This window comes from Schistocerca americana, chromosome 11 (assembly GCF_021461395.2).
Source record: "Schistocerca americana isolate TAMUIC-IGC-003095 chromosome 11, iqSchAmer2.1, whole genome shotgun sequence".
Lineage (NCBI taxonomy): Eukaryota > Metazoa > Arthropoda > Insecta > Orthoptera > Acrididae > Schistocerca > Schistocerca americana.
Window position 1 is genome coordinate 81398933 of NC_060129.1, and position 16752 is coordinate 81415684.

The 16752-nt window shown below is 40.2% G+C and overlaps 1 protein-coding gene across 1 annotated transcript in view; it reads right to left on the reverse strand.

The window, feature by feature from the left end:
- Positions 1-9061: 9061 nt before the first annotated feature.
- Positions 9062-16752, reverse strand: part of LOC124553620 (phosphatidylinositol N-acetylglucosaminyltransferase subunit A) — a 139885-nt gene continuing 132194 nt past the window's right edge. The window contains exons 10-11 of the mRNA XM_047127475.1: positions 14874-14964; positions 9062-13311 (exon numbers count right to left, since the gene is read on the reverse strand). Coding sequence (XP_046983431.1) covers positions 13207-13311; positions 14874-14964 — 196 coding nt within the window. The 3' untranslated portion in view covers positions 9062-13206. The remainder of the gene's footprint in view (positions 13312-14873; positions 14965-16752) is intronic.

Below are 16752 nucleotides of genomic sequence, written 5' to 3' on the forward strand. Positions count from 1 at the left end.
ATATGAATGCACATACAGTAAAATTTTTACCTCTCTGTCTCCAGTAGTTTGTGAGAAAATGTTCCCTATAGTAGGCATATATTAACATTGCGGGGATAGGTGATTCCGTATCCCCTTAACTAAATCGTGAAAATGGCCTGTTTTTCTTGGTGAGGCAGCAGAGCTGAATATACCCATTGACACACCGCCCCTGTAGCTGGTGGGTCAGTAGTACAGCCAGTATATAGCAATTAGCACATCCAGATGATATGATGAAATGCCTCAGAGGAAAAACTCCCAAGGTAAAAATGTTTTTCAACAATCTTGTCCGGATTAACAATGCCTGAAAAGGGTGAAAAACCTGAAGACTGGAGTCAGTGATGCTGCGATAACCTTCAGTGGTGGAAATACAGCAGAATAATGGTTCTGAAGCAATTTGGAAGTAAGCCTGGCCATAATAATGAAGCAATCCTACTAGAATAGAAAAGCGTGTGTCTGAGGCTGCAACTGTGGTAAAAAATACGAGGGTTGCCCAGTAAATAATGCCCCATATTTTTTTTCTCCGAAATAAAAAAATATTAGAAATGTGACACTTTAGGTGCGAGTTATTTGAAGTTTCCCGCGTGTGTACGCAAAGTTTAAATTTCCTCCGACAGAGAGCGGTGGTGTAGGAATGTTCTAAAATGGCGTCTGCAAGTGACATCCGTCAGAAACAACGTGCAGTGATTGAATTTCTCGTAGCAGAGGAAGAAACCGTGGGCAATATTCATAAACGCTTGTGCAATGTCTACGGAACATCTGCAGTCGATAGGAGTACTGTTGGTCGCTGGGCACAGAGGGTGAAAGCATCAGAGGGCGGTGCTGCGGAGCTCCGAGATTTGCCGCGGTCGGGAAGGCCTCCCACGGCTGTCACGCCTGACATGTTGCAGCGGGCTGATGTTCTCATTCTACGGGATCGACGCATTACGACTCGACAATTGGCACTGGAGTTGTCAGTAAGCAAAGGAAGTGTGGATGTGATTATCAATCAGCTTGGATACTCAAAAGTGTGTGCAAGATGGGTTCCTCGGTGTCTTACTGTCGATCACAAATCCCAAAGAAAAGACATTTCTTTCGATTTGTTGCGACGCTTTCACGTTGACGGGGAGGCCTTTTTGTCACGGATTGTGACAGGTGATGAAACTTGGGTGCATCATTTTGAGCCCGAAACAAAAAGACAATCGATGGAATGGCGTCATGCTTATTCTCCACAGAAGAAAAAATTCAAAACAGTTCCTTCAGCCGGAAAAGTCATGATGACTGTGTTTTGGGATTGCGAGGGCGTAATTCTCATTGATGTGATGCCAAAAGGCAGTACCATTAATTCAGAGGCTTATGTCAAAACATTAGACAAACTTAAGCAGCGCTTCCGGCGCCTTGGGCGTCATGTTAACCCACAGGATGTTTTGATTCAGCATGATAACGCTCGTCCTCACACAAGTTTGAGGACTTGTGAACACATCGCGAAACTGGGTTGGATAGTGTTACCCCATCCACCCTACAGCCCCGATTTGGCTCCTTCAGACTTTCACTTGTTTGGGCCAATGAAGAATTTCATTCGTGGAAGACGTTTTGCCGATGACGAAGAAGTGATTCACGAAGTGACAACCTGGCTCCGTAGGCAGAGTAAAGATTTTTACCGGCAGGGAATACACGCTCTTGTGTCTCGCTGGAAAAAGGCCGTCGAACTTGAAGGAGATTATGTGGAAAAATAAAGCAAGTAGACAAAACATCAGTCTTTCACATATGTAAATTTGATTGTTGTGGAATAAATACTTCTGGAGAAAAAAAATATGGGGCATTATTTACTGGGCAACCCTCGTACAACAGAGGCAGTGAGAACCCTCAGCCACAGAAAGAGAATGCATCTGATTGATCCTTAAGAAAATTAAAAAGCTGGGGAGTTTTATGTCTCTTCATTCAATGGCTATTTTTCCTTTACGTCAACTTCCAAGTGCAATTTCTAAAAAACTACTTTTTGCAAATGTTTCCCATGACCTCAGAAGCTATTTAAGCCAAAGCTCTCAAATTTTCACCTGTTATTGACAGTGGTATTATATTAATGCGGCTCTACAATGGTAGAAATAGCACTTATATTTTGATCATAAACATACAGGGTATATCAAAAAGTATCATTTGATTAAATGACAGCGGTGGCCGTGAGGTCACGGCCGAGGGTCGATGGGTGGCTGGCATTCATTGGATAGTAAGGAAATTTCTTCATTTGCATTGCAAGTGAGGCCACGAGCAGGTATATATGCGGCGTCATTGGAAGTGTATAACTATTTCCGTCAGTACATGATGAACAAGTGCTTTAGTCATTGGGCTGAACAGTGAAACTTTTACTTGCACACAGTGGCGTCAAGAAGAGACAGGTATTTTTTATATTATTATATTAGTTAGTGTGTTTTATCTCTGAGCGATACTATGAGTTCATCCGATTCCAACGAAATTAATGATAGTGTTTCATTATTGAGCAACAAATTGTTTCCTCCGAGACAGAACATCAATAACAAAGCTGTCTTGTCACTTAATTTTTGATAGTGACAGCGAAGGTGACGAACTATCTCAAATTCGCAGTAGAGAATCTGATGAACAGTTTATTTGTCATTGCGGAGACTGGTCCGCTTGTATTGATGAAAAAGTACCTGTATCTACAAAAGACCTGCAGTGTGGTGGGCAAACAATAGTATTAAAAGGTTTGGTATGGCCAAGCTGTTTATATGATAATGCAGTAATGAAAGCTGTACCAAATACAACTTATAAATTATTTACTAGAAATGAAGAATTTTGAAGACATTTTAATTGGAGTGCTATCCCTTTTAGAAGATAGGATCATTTTATGTGAATTTGTTCTTTAAAAGATAAAGATTTAATAACATGGACACGAGTTGATACAATGTTTAAATTACAATATAGAATTAAAATTGTCAATGTAAATTATAAATAAGTATCACTTAATCAACCACACAATTACTGTCTTAGACATTATCACGATATGCGTAAATCTGTTGTATATATTGTGTACAAATCGTTATTTAAATGTTATTACTAACACTCATGAAGGAAAATTACGAATACTGACTAATAACCATTTTGTAAACAGTCCTAGTAATACAGGGTGATTCAAAAATGCATGTAAATATTTTAAGGGTGTATTTGTGAGGTAAATATAAGACAAAAATGTTCTATAAATGTTTTTCCATAAACGTTTAATTCCAGAGTTATCGTTAAATACGAAAGTCATGTCCGTATCAAAATGACGGCAGTGCAAGCAGCAGGATGCCATATTCTGGTACGTAATTCACATACGTATCTCCCAACAGTTGATTCGAAACTGCATGAATAGTGTTTGTTTTTGTTTGCACGTGATGTTTACTCCTACTGTACGGAAGATGGCGCTGATGTTGTTGGTAACGGAAAAGTACGTCCTGTCGTTCATTCATCGTCGGAAGGCTAAAGGTTTCGTGCACATGATGTACTCAAACAGTGAGTATGCTGATATGCACCTTGTGTATGGTGCAGCAGATGGAAATGCACTTGCAGCAAGACGAAGGTACAGTGAGCTGTTTCCAGGAAGACGGTTACCAAGTCATCAGACGTTTGTATCTGTGGACAGACGTATGCGGGAGTATGGCATTCGTCCTGGGCCACATTCAGGTCGACCACTTGAGCATGCAGTGAACGTCGAGGAACATGTTTTGGACCTGGTAGACCAAGATCCATCTATCAGTACGAGACAAATTAGTGCAGCTGTACGACTTCCACAATCTACTGTATGGCGGCTGCTTCGGAGACAACAGTTGCATCCATTTCACCTGCAAAAAGTGCACGAATTGACACCTGAAGACTATCCTCGCCGTCAGCAATTCTGCCAGCGGTTACAAGAGCGTCATTTGAATGATCCAATGTTCATTCGGCGGATATTATTCACAGATGAGGCCATGTTTACTCGTGCGGGTGTAATCAATTCGCATAATATGCACCAGTGGGCTGTCGAGAATCCTGGCGAGAATTGTGCGTTGATATCAACATCAATTCTCCATAAACATTTGGTGTGGTATTGTGGGGAATTACTTACTCGGACCTCATGTTCTGCCTCCAAGGCTGAATGGGCACGCGTACTGCGAATTTTTGGAGGGAGAATTGCCTGGATTGTTACAGGACGTCCCTCTTGCAACACGAGCCACCATGTGGTTTATGCACGATGGTGCTCCCGCCCATTACAGCCGCAACGTAAGGGCGTACCTCAATTCTGCGTATCCACATCGATGGATAGGTCGCGGAGGACCAATTGCTTGGCCAGGCAGATCACCTGACCTGAACCCTTTAGACTTTTATTTATGGGGCCGACTAAAGACATTGGTGTATTCTTCTGCAGTACCGAACAGAGAAGTGCTACAACAAAGAATTGAAGGTGGTTGTGAAATTATTCGTGGAGAGTTGAACGGACTGTGTAATGTGCAGAGATCATTGATGCGACGAGCACGGGTCTGTCTGCAAGTTCAGGGACAGCATTTTGAACATGCATTGCATTAAGATTTGTGCAAATACAGTACAGTACAGTACAGTCTGTAAAATGCTTCAATTTTCCTTAGTTATTGTGCATTGCTGTAGTTCAATCAACAGGACCTAAATTAATACAGTGTTCGCGAGGAATTGTTTCAGTTTGTTACGTCACGTTTATTTATCAGTTTGCGTTGTTAGTCCAAATGCACTGTAATTAAACTGTGAACTCTGGGAATTAAATACCTTACGTTGTATTGAATGTATTATCCTGTTTTGTTCATAACTCTGTAATAAGCCAAGTATGGAAAAAATTGTATAGAACATTTTTGTCTTATATTTACCTCACAAATACACCCTTGAAATATTTACATGCATTTTTGAATCACCCTGTATATTTAACTGAGCAACCAACTCAGGATCATTATGGGTTTACTACTCAAGAGATACTTTGTTTATCAAAGGCTCATTAGTTTGAAACTATATTACAAATGAATGATATTTTATTTTGTAGAATGTGTTTAACTGCTACAGTTGCAGAATGCACTGAAAGTAGTTTCACTAAAGATTTAATACGTTCTGTAAATCAAGGAACACATTGTGATTTGTAAAATACTAATAATGTATTTTTCTTTTACAGATCTATTATTACTACTGGAGAATCACAATTGAAATATTTTACTCCAACTCAAAAAGAGATAAATTTCTTTTTTAGTATGTGCAAGGAGGACATTTCGTCAGAATCTTCTGACTATTCAGACGAAGATGACGACCGAAGACACCAGCATAGGACGTAGACACAGGACGTAAGAGAAAAACTTTTGTTACAGAAGAACAAAAAGAGGTAACTCCACTTAAGAAAACAAAGATAACAACTTTAACAAGTGATGATGATGATACTGACGAACTAATGATAGATGATATTGAAATTTTAAGTCAGTTAGTTAAAATTATTAATTTATTTGATGATCTTCAAGAATGTCCAAATTTATTTTATGGTTACGTTCTCACATTGAGGAGGGGGAGGGGGGGGGGGGGATCAAATTGAACATTTACAAACTTTACAGAAATTAAAGGGGGAATGGGAAATTCACCTCAGACAGTATCATTAATTACTTGTGTATCCAATTTAGAGAATTGGATTGGACACACTGTTCATCCAAAGCCAATACACGAGGTGTTATAAATACATTACAATTTGCATTACATTCTTTTGCAAACAAAATCAAAGAAACACATTTCTCTTCATCCTTGCCGAGAAATCGGAAACCAACTCAGAGCACATCCATGTCGTCCACTGCTGTAACAGACGAAATGGATGGTGCAGATGTTACTTCAGAGCATACTTCACTAAGAGTGTTGGGAAGTCAGAATATACAACAGTCTTTATCAGATCCAATGAACAAGGCCAAGGAAATTTATTGCAGTATTTCAGTTCAAAAAACAATGCTATTACATCCTCTTCATGGATTGAGGATGAACAATCATTTTATATGATTGATCAATTTTATTCAACTCAGACGATAAAACACATCAACACGTTTCAATGGTGGAGACAAAAAAACAGGGAAATGAAACTGTATGTAAATCCGGATTCAATCCACTCTACCTCGAATCAAGCTGTAAGGGATCTAATAGTAACATCACAAGAACATTTCGATACGTCACAAAATAATCAGCGGTGATTTAAAGACTCACCCATGCTAAGTATTAAAATATTGAATTTTGAAATAATCGGCAATACGGAGTAGCTTATTGATTCTGATGCTAGGTTGCACGAATCATTGAGCACAATTACAGTTGTACACGAAATCACACTATTTAAGATGAGTGGATGTAGAGTGACTGCAGTTTTATTTCAGAAGGATCAATAAAACACAGTTCGACATATTCAATGTTGTTCGAGTTTCTCAGTGTAAAACCAATCTTCTGGACTCTGAATGCCAGTACACTACACACCTGTCAGAATTTAGTCACGCTTATCTAAACTCTATGTGCCATTCCCCCTCGCTCCTTCCTCGAGACGAGCATGCCGGAGGACAATAAGACACGACATCAATCGGTTCACGTGGTGATGCTAGAGAAGAAGGGGAAACAGCGCTTCAGGGGGATGAGACTGGTGGCACACTAGGCTGGCCTAGCAGCCACTGGACGCTGGCAGCGGCCAGGTCACCATCACGGACATCGAAGACCCGGTCCTGAGACAACTGCTGTCTTACTTCTATACACTCGAGGCACCCCAGCTCCTCGGCACGAGCTCATCCAGCTGACTGCTGCTGCCACTAAGTATGGGGGAGTGTCTGACCTGAAGCAACAGCTGTGCTTGTTGCTGCTGCAACAGCTGCAGGTTTCCTTCTGTACACTTGGGGCTACACAGCTTTAAGCACCCCCTTTTCCTCTCCAGCTGCTGTTCGCTGCAGACAAGTATGGCGTGTCTGGCATGAAGACTGAGTGCAAGCAGCACAATTCGCTGTAGAGAAGGCAGTGGTCACAACTATGTCTCCCAGTGCTAAAACTCCTGATTGTCTGCTACTATACACTCGAGCTCCCCAGCTTCTATGCACGTCCCTCACACCATCTCTCCAGCTACTGGCCGTCACTGATAAATACGGCTGTCTGCCTGCAGATTTCGACGACAGCAACAGGTGGGCGTAGCAGTTCGCTGTAGAGACTGGTGTTATCACAACTGTTTCCCAGTGCTGCAACAGCTGCTATTGTACTTCTATACACTCGGAGCTACCCAGCTTCTAGTTTTGTGCCTCACTCCTCTTCCTCTACAGCAGCTGCCCGCCACAGATAAGTATAACACGTCTCGTCCGAAGACCGAGTGCGAGCAGCAGGTGGCCGTAACAGCTCTCTGTAGAGACGTCCGTGATTACAAACTACGTTTCCCAGTGCTAAGACAGCTACTAGCCTACTCCTACTCCTATACACTCGAGGCTTCCTAGCCTGCAGACAAGACGTGCTCCAGCTGCTGGCTGCCACCGATAAATACGTCATGTCAGTCCCGAACGCAGAAGTGTAAGCGGCAGGTGGCCACTAAGCTGACAGTGGAGAATGCGGTGGAAATGCATTTGCTGCAAATTGAGCCGAACGGGTGAAATGAACTGCGATATCACTTTCATTTACAAAATGTCGTATGCCATCTCACGAGGGAATGGTCAGACTCGCCGTGCCAAAACACGTACCAATTTTTTACCACAGTTAGTTAACTCTGAAAAATGAATGCACACAAAACTGTACCTGCTGACAAGAACTGGAAGTCAGCTAAAGAAAATCGTGAAAATGGCCGTTTCTCTCGGTGAGGCAGCAGAGCTGAATACACCCATTGACACACCGCCCCTGTAGATGTTGAAACCATAATACAGCCATTATAAAGCAATTAGCACATCCAGATGAGCTGATGAAATGCCTCACAGGAAAAACTCCAAATGTAAGAGTGTCTTTCAACAAACTTGTTCGGACCAAGGTGCCCGAAAACAGCTGATAAACCTGAAGGCTGCAGTCAGTGATGCTGTGATAACCTTCAGTGGTGGAAATACAGCACAGTAAAGGTTATGAAGCAATTTGGAATTAAGTCTGGCCATAATAATGAAGCAATCCTAGATCCCTCAGAGACAGAAAGAGACTGCATCTGATTAATCCTCAAGAAGATTACAAAGCTGGAGAGTTTTATGTCTCTCTTCATTCAATAGAGAGTTTTCCTTTGTCAACTTCCAAGTGCAATTGCCAAAAAACTACTTTTTGCAAATGTTTCCCATTCCCATTACCTCAAAAACTATTTAAGCTAAAGCTCTCAAATTTTCACCTGTTATTGACAGTGGTATTATTTTTATGTAGCACTTATATTTTGATCATAAACATACAGGTGTATCAAAAAGAATCATTTGATTAAAAATCTTAACTATTACGTTATTTGAGCTACTGGCAGCATGAGCAATGTTGTAAAGAGCGAACTCTCTAGTTTTACATGGTTCCCACTACGTAGCAGCAGTGTGTCCACTTCAGTTCTAGTAAAAATGGTGTCGGGACGACAGAGAGTGTCTTGTGTTCTACGTTTTGCGCAGTGCCAGTCATTAATAACTGTTCAGCATGACTTTTGTACTGGGTGTGGTGTGGATCCTCCTACAGCACAGAGCATTACATTAGATGATGCCATGAACAATTCCAAGTAACAGGTTATTTCTGTGAAGCCAAATCACCTGGGCACACCCAAGAATGCATCACAGATGTCAAACGCATCTGCCATAGTTTCACACCCCGATGTCCGTGTGGCGTCAACGTTTACTCATGAAACCATACAATATTCAGCTACTGCAAGCTCTTTGTGAAGGTGAAAACAATTTCTGGAGTTCTGTGATTTCGTTCTTGGCAAGATGGAGGACGACAGTTTTCTTTCATGCTTAGTGTTTAGTGACGAGGCAACATTCGATTTAAATGGAAAGGTGAACTGCCGCAATGTCAGAATATGGGGTACAGAACAACCACATGAAGTTGTACAACGTGAGAGGGACTCTCCAAAATTGAATGGGTTTCGTGCAGTTTCACGGGAAAAGGTGTACGGTCCATTTTTCTTGGCCGAAAACACTGTTACAGGAAGCTCATATCTCGATATGCCTGAGAACTTTCTTTTCCCACAGTTGGAGACTGATTCGAATGACATCATTTACCAACAGTATCGGTGTGAAATTCAACAGTGTTGTGTATCAATATTTAAAAATATTGGAACTGATAATGAAGCTCTCCTCTCTTCAGAACAGTACATTTCGATTTCAGTTTCCATTATTCCATTTCTGGCTGGCATCTGGAAGTGCGGGAACTTTTAAATCAAAGGATTACTGAGTGATGGATCGGTCACACTGGACCAAATGATTCAGCTTTTAATTACTGGCCTTCAAGGTCCCCAGATCTGACTGACTGATTATTTCTTGCTGGGGTTTATAAAAGAGTTTGTTAATGTGCCTCCATTACCAACAACAATGAATGAACTGAGACAATGCATAACAGCAGCTGTGGAAGCTGTAACTCAAGACATGGTCGCTGACACCGTGCATCTTTAAAGTGGCATACATAACACCTATGAAAACGTATAAAAAAGTTTGAGTTTCCTGTTCACCAAAAAACAAAACTCATTGTATGTGTTTATTAGTTTCAGAAACATAACACGTGCCAAATTGGATGATTCTTTTTGATACCTGTATTTTTAAAAATTACATACCTTTTTCAAGACCTTCAGTAAGAAATTCATATTTTGATTCCCAACAATGTTAGATACTTGATAGCAGATGAAGGAATGTATATGACTGTACATCATAAAAAAGTTTTGTTGCATAACCTTGGATAGTTACTGAGAAAACAGGATATATACACACATTACATTATCTGCAAAGGGCACTGATATTCCCCTTTAATACTGAAACTGCATAAAACCACAGTTTTCAGAAGCTTGCAAATAGGAAACGAGATGTAATGAACAACTTTGGGAAGTGCTACATCTAGATGTAGATCTTCCCAAAGTTGTTAATTACACCTTGTTTCCTATTTGCAAGCTTCTGAAAACTGTTGTTTTATGCAGTTTCAGTATTTAAGGGGAATATCAGTGCCCTATCCTGATAACGTTAAATGTAATGTGTGTATATCCTGTTTTCTCAGGTTCTTTGTCAAGTGAGATATATTTTGGTAACTAACAAAGAAAAAGTTTTGCTCCAAGTTCAGTAGTTTTTGAGGTATGACATTAAGTTTGAATCTCTTTACGAATGGGACAATTTAACCATTTCAAAAAAATTAGTGTTAGCTCTGGCTCTCATTAATATTAAGAACAGATATTTGACATGCCTAGAGGAACTATAGAGATGTGTAGGTTTAGGCAGAAAGGACAGACATTTTTAGAACAGCTAGTATTCACGCTCGGCGGTCGGAGTGGGACGAGTGATGTGGTAATGTGATTGGTAGATTGTGCCATTTTGTTTAGTCAAGATCATGGAGCCGTGGACGTGCAACATCGTGTGTTTAGCTACGATAGTTGTGTGTGTAATAGTGAGTCTATCATTGCAGTGCAGCATGAGTAAGAGTTCGGCAAGCCATACTCCCAGAGTCCTGGTCAATCTGCTAGAAGACATTTGGCTGAGCTACGCCTCATTAAGGCGTATTTTGCATACTAACCTGAAATTTCATCCCTACAAAATAGCCATTATGCAAAAATTAAACTCAAGAGATTATGAACAGAGGCTAAATTTTTCCCGAGAAATGGAGGACATATTTGAATAAAATGATAACATTATTTCGCTTAGGAGTGGTAAAGCTCATTTCCATTTCAATGGAATGATAAATCAGCACAACTGTTGTTATTGGGCCAGTGAAAGGCCAAAACTACTGCATGAGAAACCATTACATAGTCCCAAGGCGACTGTTTGGTGTGCTGCGACAGATACAGATGTTATTGGTCCATACTTTTTCCAAGACGAGTACGGGAACACTGTAACCCTAATCTCTGAACGATATAGAGAGATGATCACCGAATTCTTCCTACCTGAATTAAGAAGAAAACTTATTCCTATTTGGCGAGTGTGGTTTCAGCAGGATGGAGCTACAGCTCACATGGCAAGTTTGACTATGGAAGACTATTTTTCATGGTAGAGTTATTTCCCGGGCCGGGGAAATTCATTGGCCTCCTCGTTTTCCTGACCTATCCATGTGCGACTACTTTTTGTGGGGGTTACCTCAAATCATGTGTGTATGGGTATAAACCACGTACAGTTTGAGAATTGAAGGAAGCCGTTTGTTTGGAAATCGTCGAAATAGACAGAGGCATGTTGCACAGTGTTGAATAACTATGTATTGTTCATTTGGAAACCATTCATCCTTTATGCCTCACCCTGTATATGTTGAAAATGAGAGTTTTACTGTGCGTTGAAAGCCAAATACATCGTTAACCGATGAAAAGCAAAGTTTGCATGTCTACTTATTTCATAAGTAGAAAGTCTAAAAATGTCTGTACCTAGCATTATTCGATTGAGAATAAGTCAAGAGGGTTTCCAGCAGCTGGCTATCCAGTAAAGAAGAGTGGCTGCAAATTCCAAGTAAATCACCTCGTAAAGAAGTGGAAGGTGGTTTGGGGGAATAAACTGGAATAACCCAGATTCACACTACCACTAAGTCGGAAACGTAGCTGTTAATCGTAGACACTGACACACTGTTTGTTTGTTCCTCTATGAGGCGATTTGTTACAAATGGCGTCCAGCATCTAGTGTCCTCTCTACCGTAACAAAGATGATGTTCATCAAAGTTTAAGATGACTTTAAATTAACAACCAATCTAAACCAAACAGTACATCTCTATTAATATTCTCTACTACTAATAGTGCTTGACAAAATAACGTATGCCCAATACTACAGTTCACTCAAGTTTCGTATTTTACAAGTTACTTTTGTTCCAGTTATCCCGATTATGTATACTCCAGTCACTGGCAATAACGGTAAGTGCTGTTTATTCTGTAGAGTTAAAAAATGCGTGAGATAAGTGATACCTCACACCCCAAATCTGTAAATATGTTAACCTCTGAAGTTTCCACTGTCTCTGCTATTATAGGTTGTAGGTTATTAGTAGTTCAGCTTGGCTCTTCAAGCAACAACCATTCCTTTGTGGGTATTTTGTGTGTAAAGTTAACATACTTATATGGAATAAGGCCTCCTAATGAATCTCCACGACCTTTTTCATTTTAATACATTTAGCGAGTGAAATAATAATCCAACATTTTAAAAAGATGTAGCCTGAAAATGAATTTGATTTCTTAAGGGTTAAATTAATGGTTCTGCTGGGGTCAAAAATTTATCAGATGTTACAATTCAATGGCACATGATAACTGACCAGTTTCAGAATTAAGAGGCCATCTTCAGGTGATAAGCTGAGAAAACAGGCCAGCTTCTTATCACTCAAAATTGGCACCTATAGCAAAAAGAGGCCAGTTGCGTGAAACAAAACAATTTTTGACAATGGGTCACAATAATCGTGGCAGAACCACAGTTGTAATGTTTAAAGTTCATAGGAGCTACAGCCAAGAGAGGGGTAGTTGACTGCACAGTCATGTCTAAAAAGGTTGGTTGGTTCTGCATTCTTTTTCTGAAACTTCTGAACACAGAACACTTTATATGCTGTGGTATTGGTTGACAACGCCATTTTGGTTAGGACAGGTTTGTGGAAAAAAATATTGGTTGGCGCACGCGCGCGCACGCACGCACGCACGCACGCACGCACGCACACACACACACACACACACACACACACACACACACACAATTTATAAGAGAGAGAGAGAGGAGATATATGTAACTAAATTATTTTTGTACTTTGATGCATGTCTGAACAAAACAGGCATACCAAAATAGTTGAGCTCTTGTGACTAGGAATGTATCACAACATTAACATTACATTACATCAAAACACTACGCAGCTGTCCACAAGCTAATAGCTTTTTGCACATTTGCAACTAGTGGATCCAAATTGCATATCCACCGTTATGCACCAGGCAGAACTGTTGAAGGCAGAAAGTACAAGCTGTCGACTCATCACAGGACCTTCCCCCCCCTCTTCTCGTGTGTACGGTCTGCTGCCACATATCACCGACAATACCTTCAGCCTCGACAGGCCGTTCACCTTCGGCGACGACAGGACGCAGCCGGCATATCACGCGGGCTTCTTCTTGCGCACCTGCGGCTTCCATTGCCACTGGTCACCAGCTGCGCAGTTTCCTCTTCCGGGGTTGGTGTAGTCTCGAGCAGTGTCTATGTACTGCAAAATGAATTTCATTATGACAATTTCAACGTATTGCTTTTTATATTAGAAAATAAAATAAATATTGCATTGTTAACAAGGAAATTATGATAGAGTTTCGCTAAAATGCACTGCAAATTATTTTACTTTCGATTCTATAAAGCAAAAAATCATTCACACAGGAGAATTGTTACAAATAAGACATCATTTGACGGTCGCACAGACTCTCGCATGGAGGACACAGTAATAGGCACCCTGGCATAGGGAAACAACAAAGAGTTGAAAACAAAGTCATCAGCTCTGGACGGAATCACAATTCAGTTTTACAAAACGAGTAATGTACGGCATTAGCCCCTCAGCTCGCATCTATCACCAGTCTCTCACTCGGCTCAAGTCCCAAACAAAATACGAAATAATCTATCTATATCTGTGCAACTGTGTCAAAAATGTATTTTTGTTATAAAATGTACAATTTGCTTTGGATGGTAATCATTATACAAACATTTAAACCGCAACCTAAATTCCTATTGCACTATGGACAAAACGCAGATGAAGATTTAAGCAAAAGAAGGTATTATGAGTGAAAAATTCAAGCAAAATATGGTCTAGAATTAATGAAAGCAATAACATGGATGAAAAAACAATGATAAAACGAAAGAAATTAAATCGATCTTAATACATAAAATAAATTAAAATCACGTGAATAAAGAGTTCAAATGGAAAATGAATTAAACAAAGAAAAATTAGACCAAGTGAAGTAGTTGATATGACGATTAAAATAATTTGACGAAGGCATCGAAATAAAAAGTTAAGTTTAAACCAATTAACTGAATAAACTAATGTATAAAGTTATTTCGACAAAAATTTAAAAATAATAAAAATTTGAAGTAGCTGACACGATTCAAACCAATGACTTTTTGCACATGACAGCCTTACCCTATCTAATATACCACACTACCAGTTCATAACACTACTTTTTTAACACTACTGATAGTCATGTGAAATTCCAATTTTTTTTCGTTAATTACTAGCAAACTAGGGACCATCAGTGTTAATGACTGTAGGGGGCAACACCTGTGACCTACTTTACCCTACGTCATCGTACAGACAGTTTTGAAAGTAGATCCCATCGCTGGAGACCTCTCCCCATTAGATTAAAACTGAGTACTGGACAGGGACTCAAACCCAGGCAGGACCTTTGCTTTTTGAGGGCATGTGTTTCTGGAGAAGAGGTATTGGTTGAAGTACAGCTGTGAAGGTGAGTCGTGCTCAGATATCTCAGTTGGTAGAGCACTTTCCTGCTAAAGACGAACGTCCTAGGTTAGATTCCCCACCCAGCGCACCACTTTAATCTGTCAGTTAGTTTCTAATAGGCACACACTCCACTGATGAGTATAAGTTCAATCTGGCAACAGTGTGATTAGTGTGTCAACTACAACAGGAAACTACTGTCAAACAGTGCCATTACAACAAATCGTGTTCTGTGTGACACGAGCAAACACTACTGTGAAAGTGGGCACACGTCCCGTATGAGGGTAGCATTACACCAGACGGCTACAGGCACAACCCCAGCCACTCACCTGTCGTGGCACCAGCCAGTCAAGCAGCTGCAGGACGAGGTGGCACAGCGAGATCACCAGCAGGAAGGGCCACACGCCGCTGGCAGCGTAACTGCAACCGAACACACAGCCACTTGAGCCTCCACAACCACTATACTAGTTCTCCCCTCTTTCAATCTCTTTAGTGCCAAATGCCATCTTACCACGACAGGGTATATATGCTGAAAAGAAAATTTTTTTCATATTTACTGGCTAAAAATGCTCTTTTGCACGTGAAAATACTTTTTCCCCAGGTTAAAATACACTACAACCCTGGTGAAAGTACATTTTCTTCATGATAAGTGACAACATATTTTCGCTCGGATTTCGCACACCAGCCAGAAATTCTAGGCACTTTAGGAAACAAAACCCATTAAAAAAAAGTAACGTGTTTTGCAAAGATATTTGAAGTGCAGCAACATGCACAGCGCATATTTTTTATTATGGAGGCATAAATATGAAATCCACCAAATACAGCACGGTAGCTTTCGAAGCACTGAAATCGAGATAGCCAAGTGCTTTTGTCAGCAAATCATAGCTCGTGCCACGATTTACCAGACAATGAGAGCAGATATTCAGAGTGTAGGACATGCGAGGTAGTCAGCCAATAGCAATACGACTTAAGCACCACTAAGTGTCGAATAAAAAGGAAGTTTAAATTAATGCAAATAAGATATAACCATAAGGAAAGCTAAGCTATCACAGATAATATTGATAATCAATAATTTTTTGCAGTTTTTTCGAAGGGTGGGTCTCTCAGGATCCTACGAGCACAGCTTAATCTGAACATTTCTGAGAAGCACCAAAAAAAATTGCACTGCTGCACACCGAACATTGTGCGAGTTACTTGGCTGAAGAAATATTCCATTGAGCACTTTCACTTTTCCACAGAAAAGTGAATTAGTTTTGAAATTGTTCAAGAATTCACATCACATTTTTTTTTTTTAACGGATGATTTTACTTTTTGCCATCGTTATTCATAATTTGCAATGCGAAAGAACTAAAATAAATACAAAATAATAACCTTAAAGCTTGGTCTTTTATTTAGTGTGTGTTACCCTTTAAGATGTATCAAACACAAATGAGTCACTAAGTTTTAAATACTGGCATAAATGGCTGGTCTCCTGGGCCCAATTTTTTTCTAAGTGGCTGGTCCTCAAAGGGTTAAGTTTTGAATGAGATTCAAATACTTTACAATTTAAGAAATTAATCCCACATTCTCGCACGTAAAACAATCCATACTGAATAAATGGAAATTTAAATCAAAAGTAGTGCTTCTCAAACCACCATTCACAATATTTCCCACGGCTTATTAGAAATGTCAACAGGTGTGATGTCACACTAATCGAAAGTAGTTTGGCTAACTTCTGTTTGCTGTTGAATCCTTGAACATATTCTCAGTTTGAATATAATAAACTTACTCGAGACAGAGAAGCTCGTGCGCACAAATCAGCGCAGTTTTAGAAAGCATCACTCGTGCGAAACTCAAGCTAGCCCTTTCCACACACGATAGACAGTGAACCACGTATAAAGGGCAACAGGTAGACTCCATATTTCTATATTTACAGAAAGCACTTCACACAGTGCCCCATTGCAGGCTGTTAATGAAGGTACCAGCATACGGAACAAGTTAACAGATATGTGTGTGGCTTAAAGACTTCTTAAATAATAGAACCCAGCATGTTGTCCTCGCCAGTAAGTGTTCGTCAGAGACAAGGGTATTGTCAGGAGTGTGATAGGACCACTTGACAGGGTGGGCAGCAATCTGTGGTTTCTTGCTGACGATGGCAAGGTGTACGGTAAGGCGTCAAAGTTGTGTGACTGCACGAAGACACAAGAAGACAGACAAATTTTCTAGTTG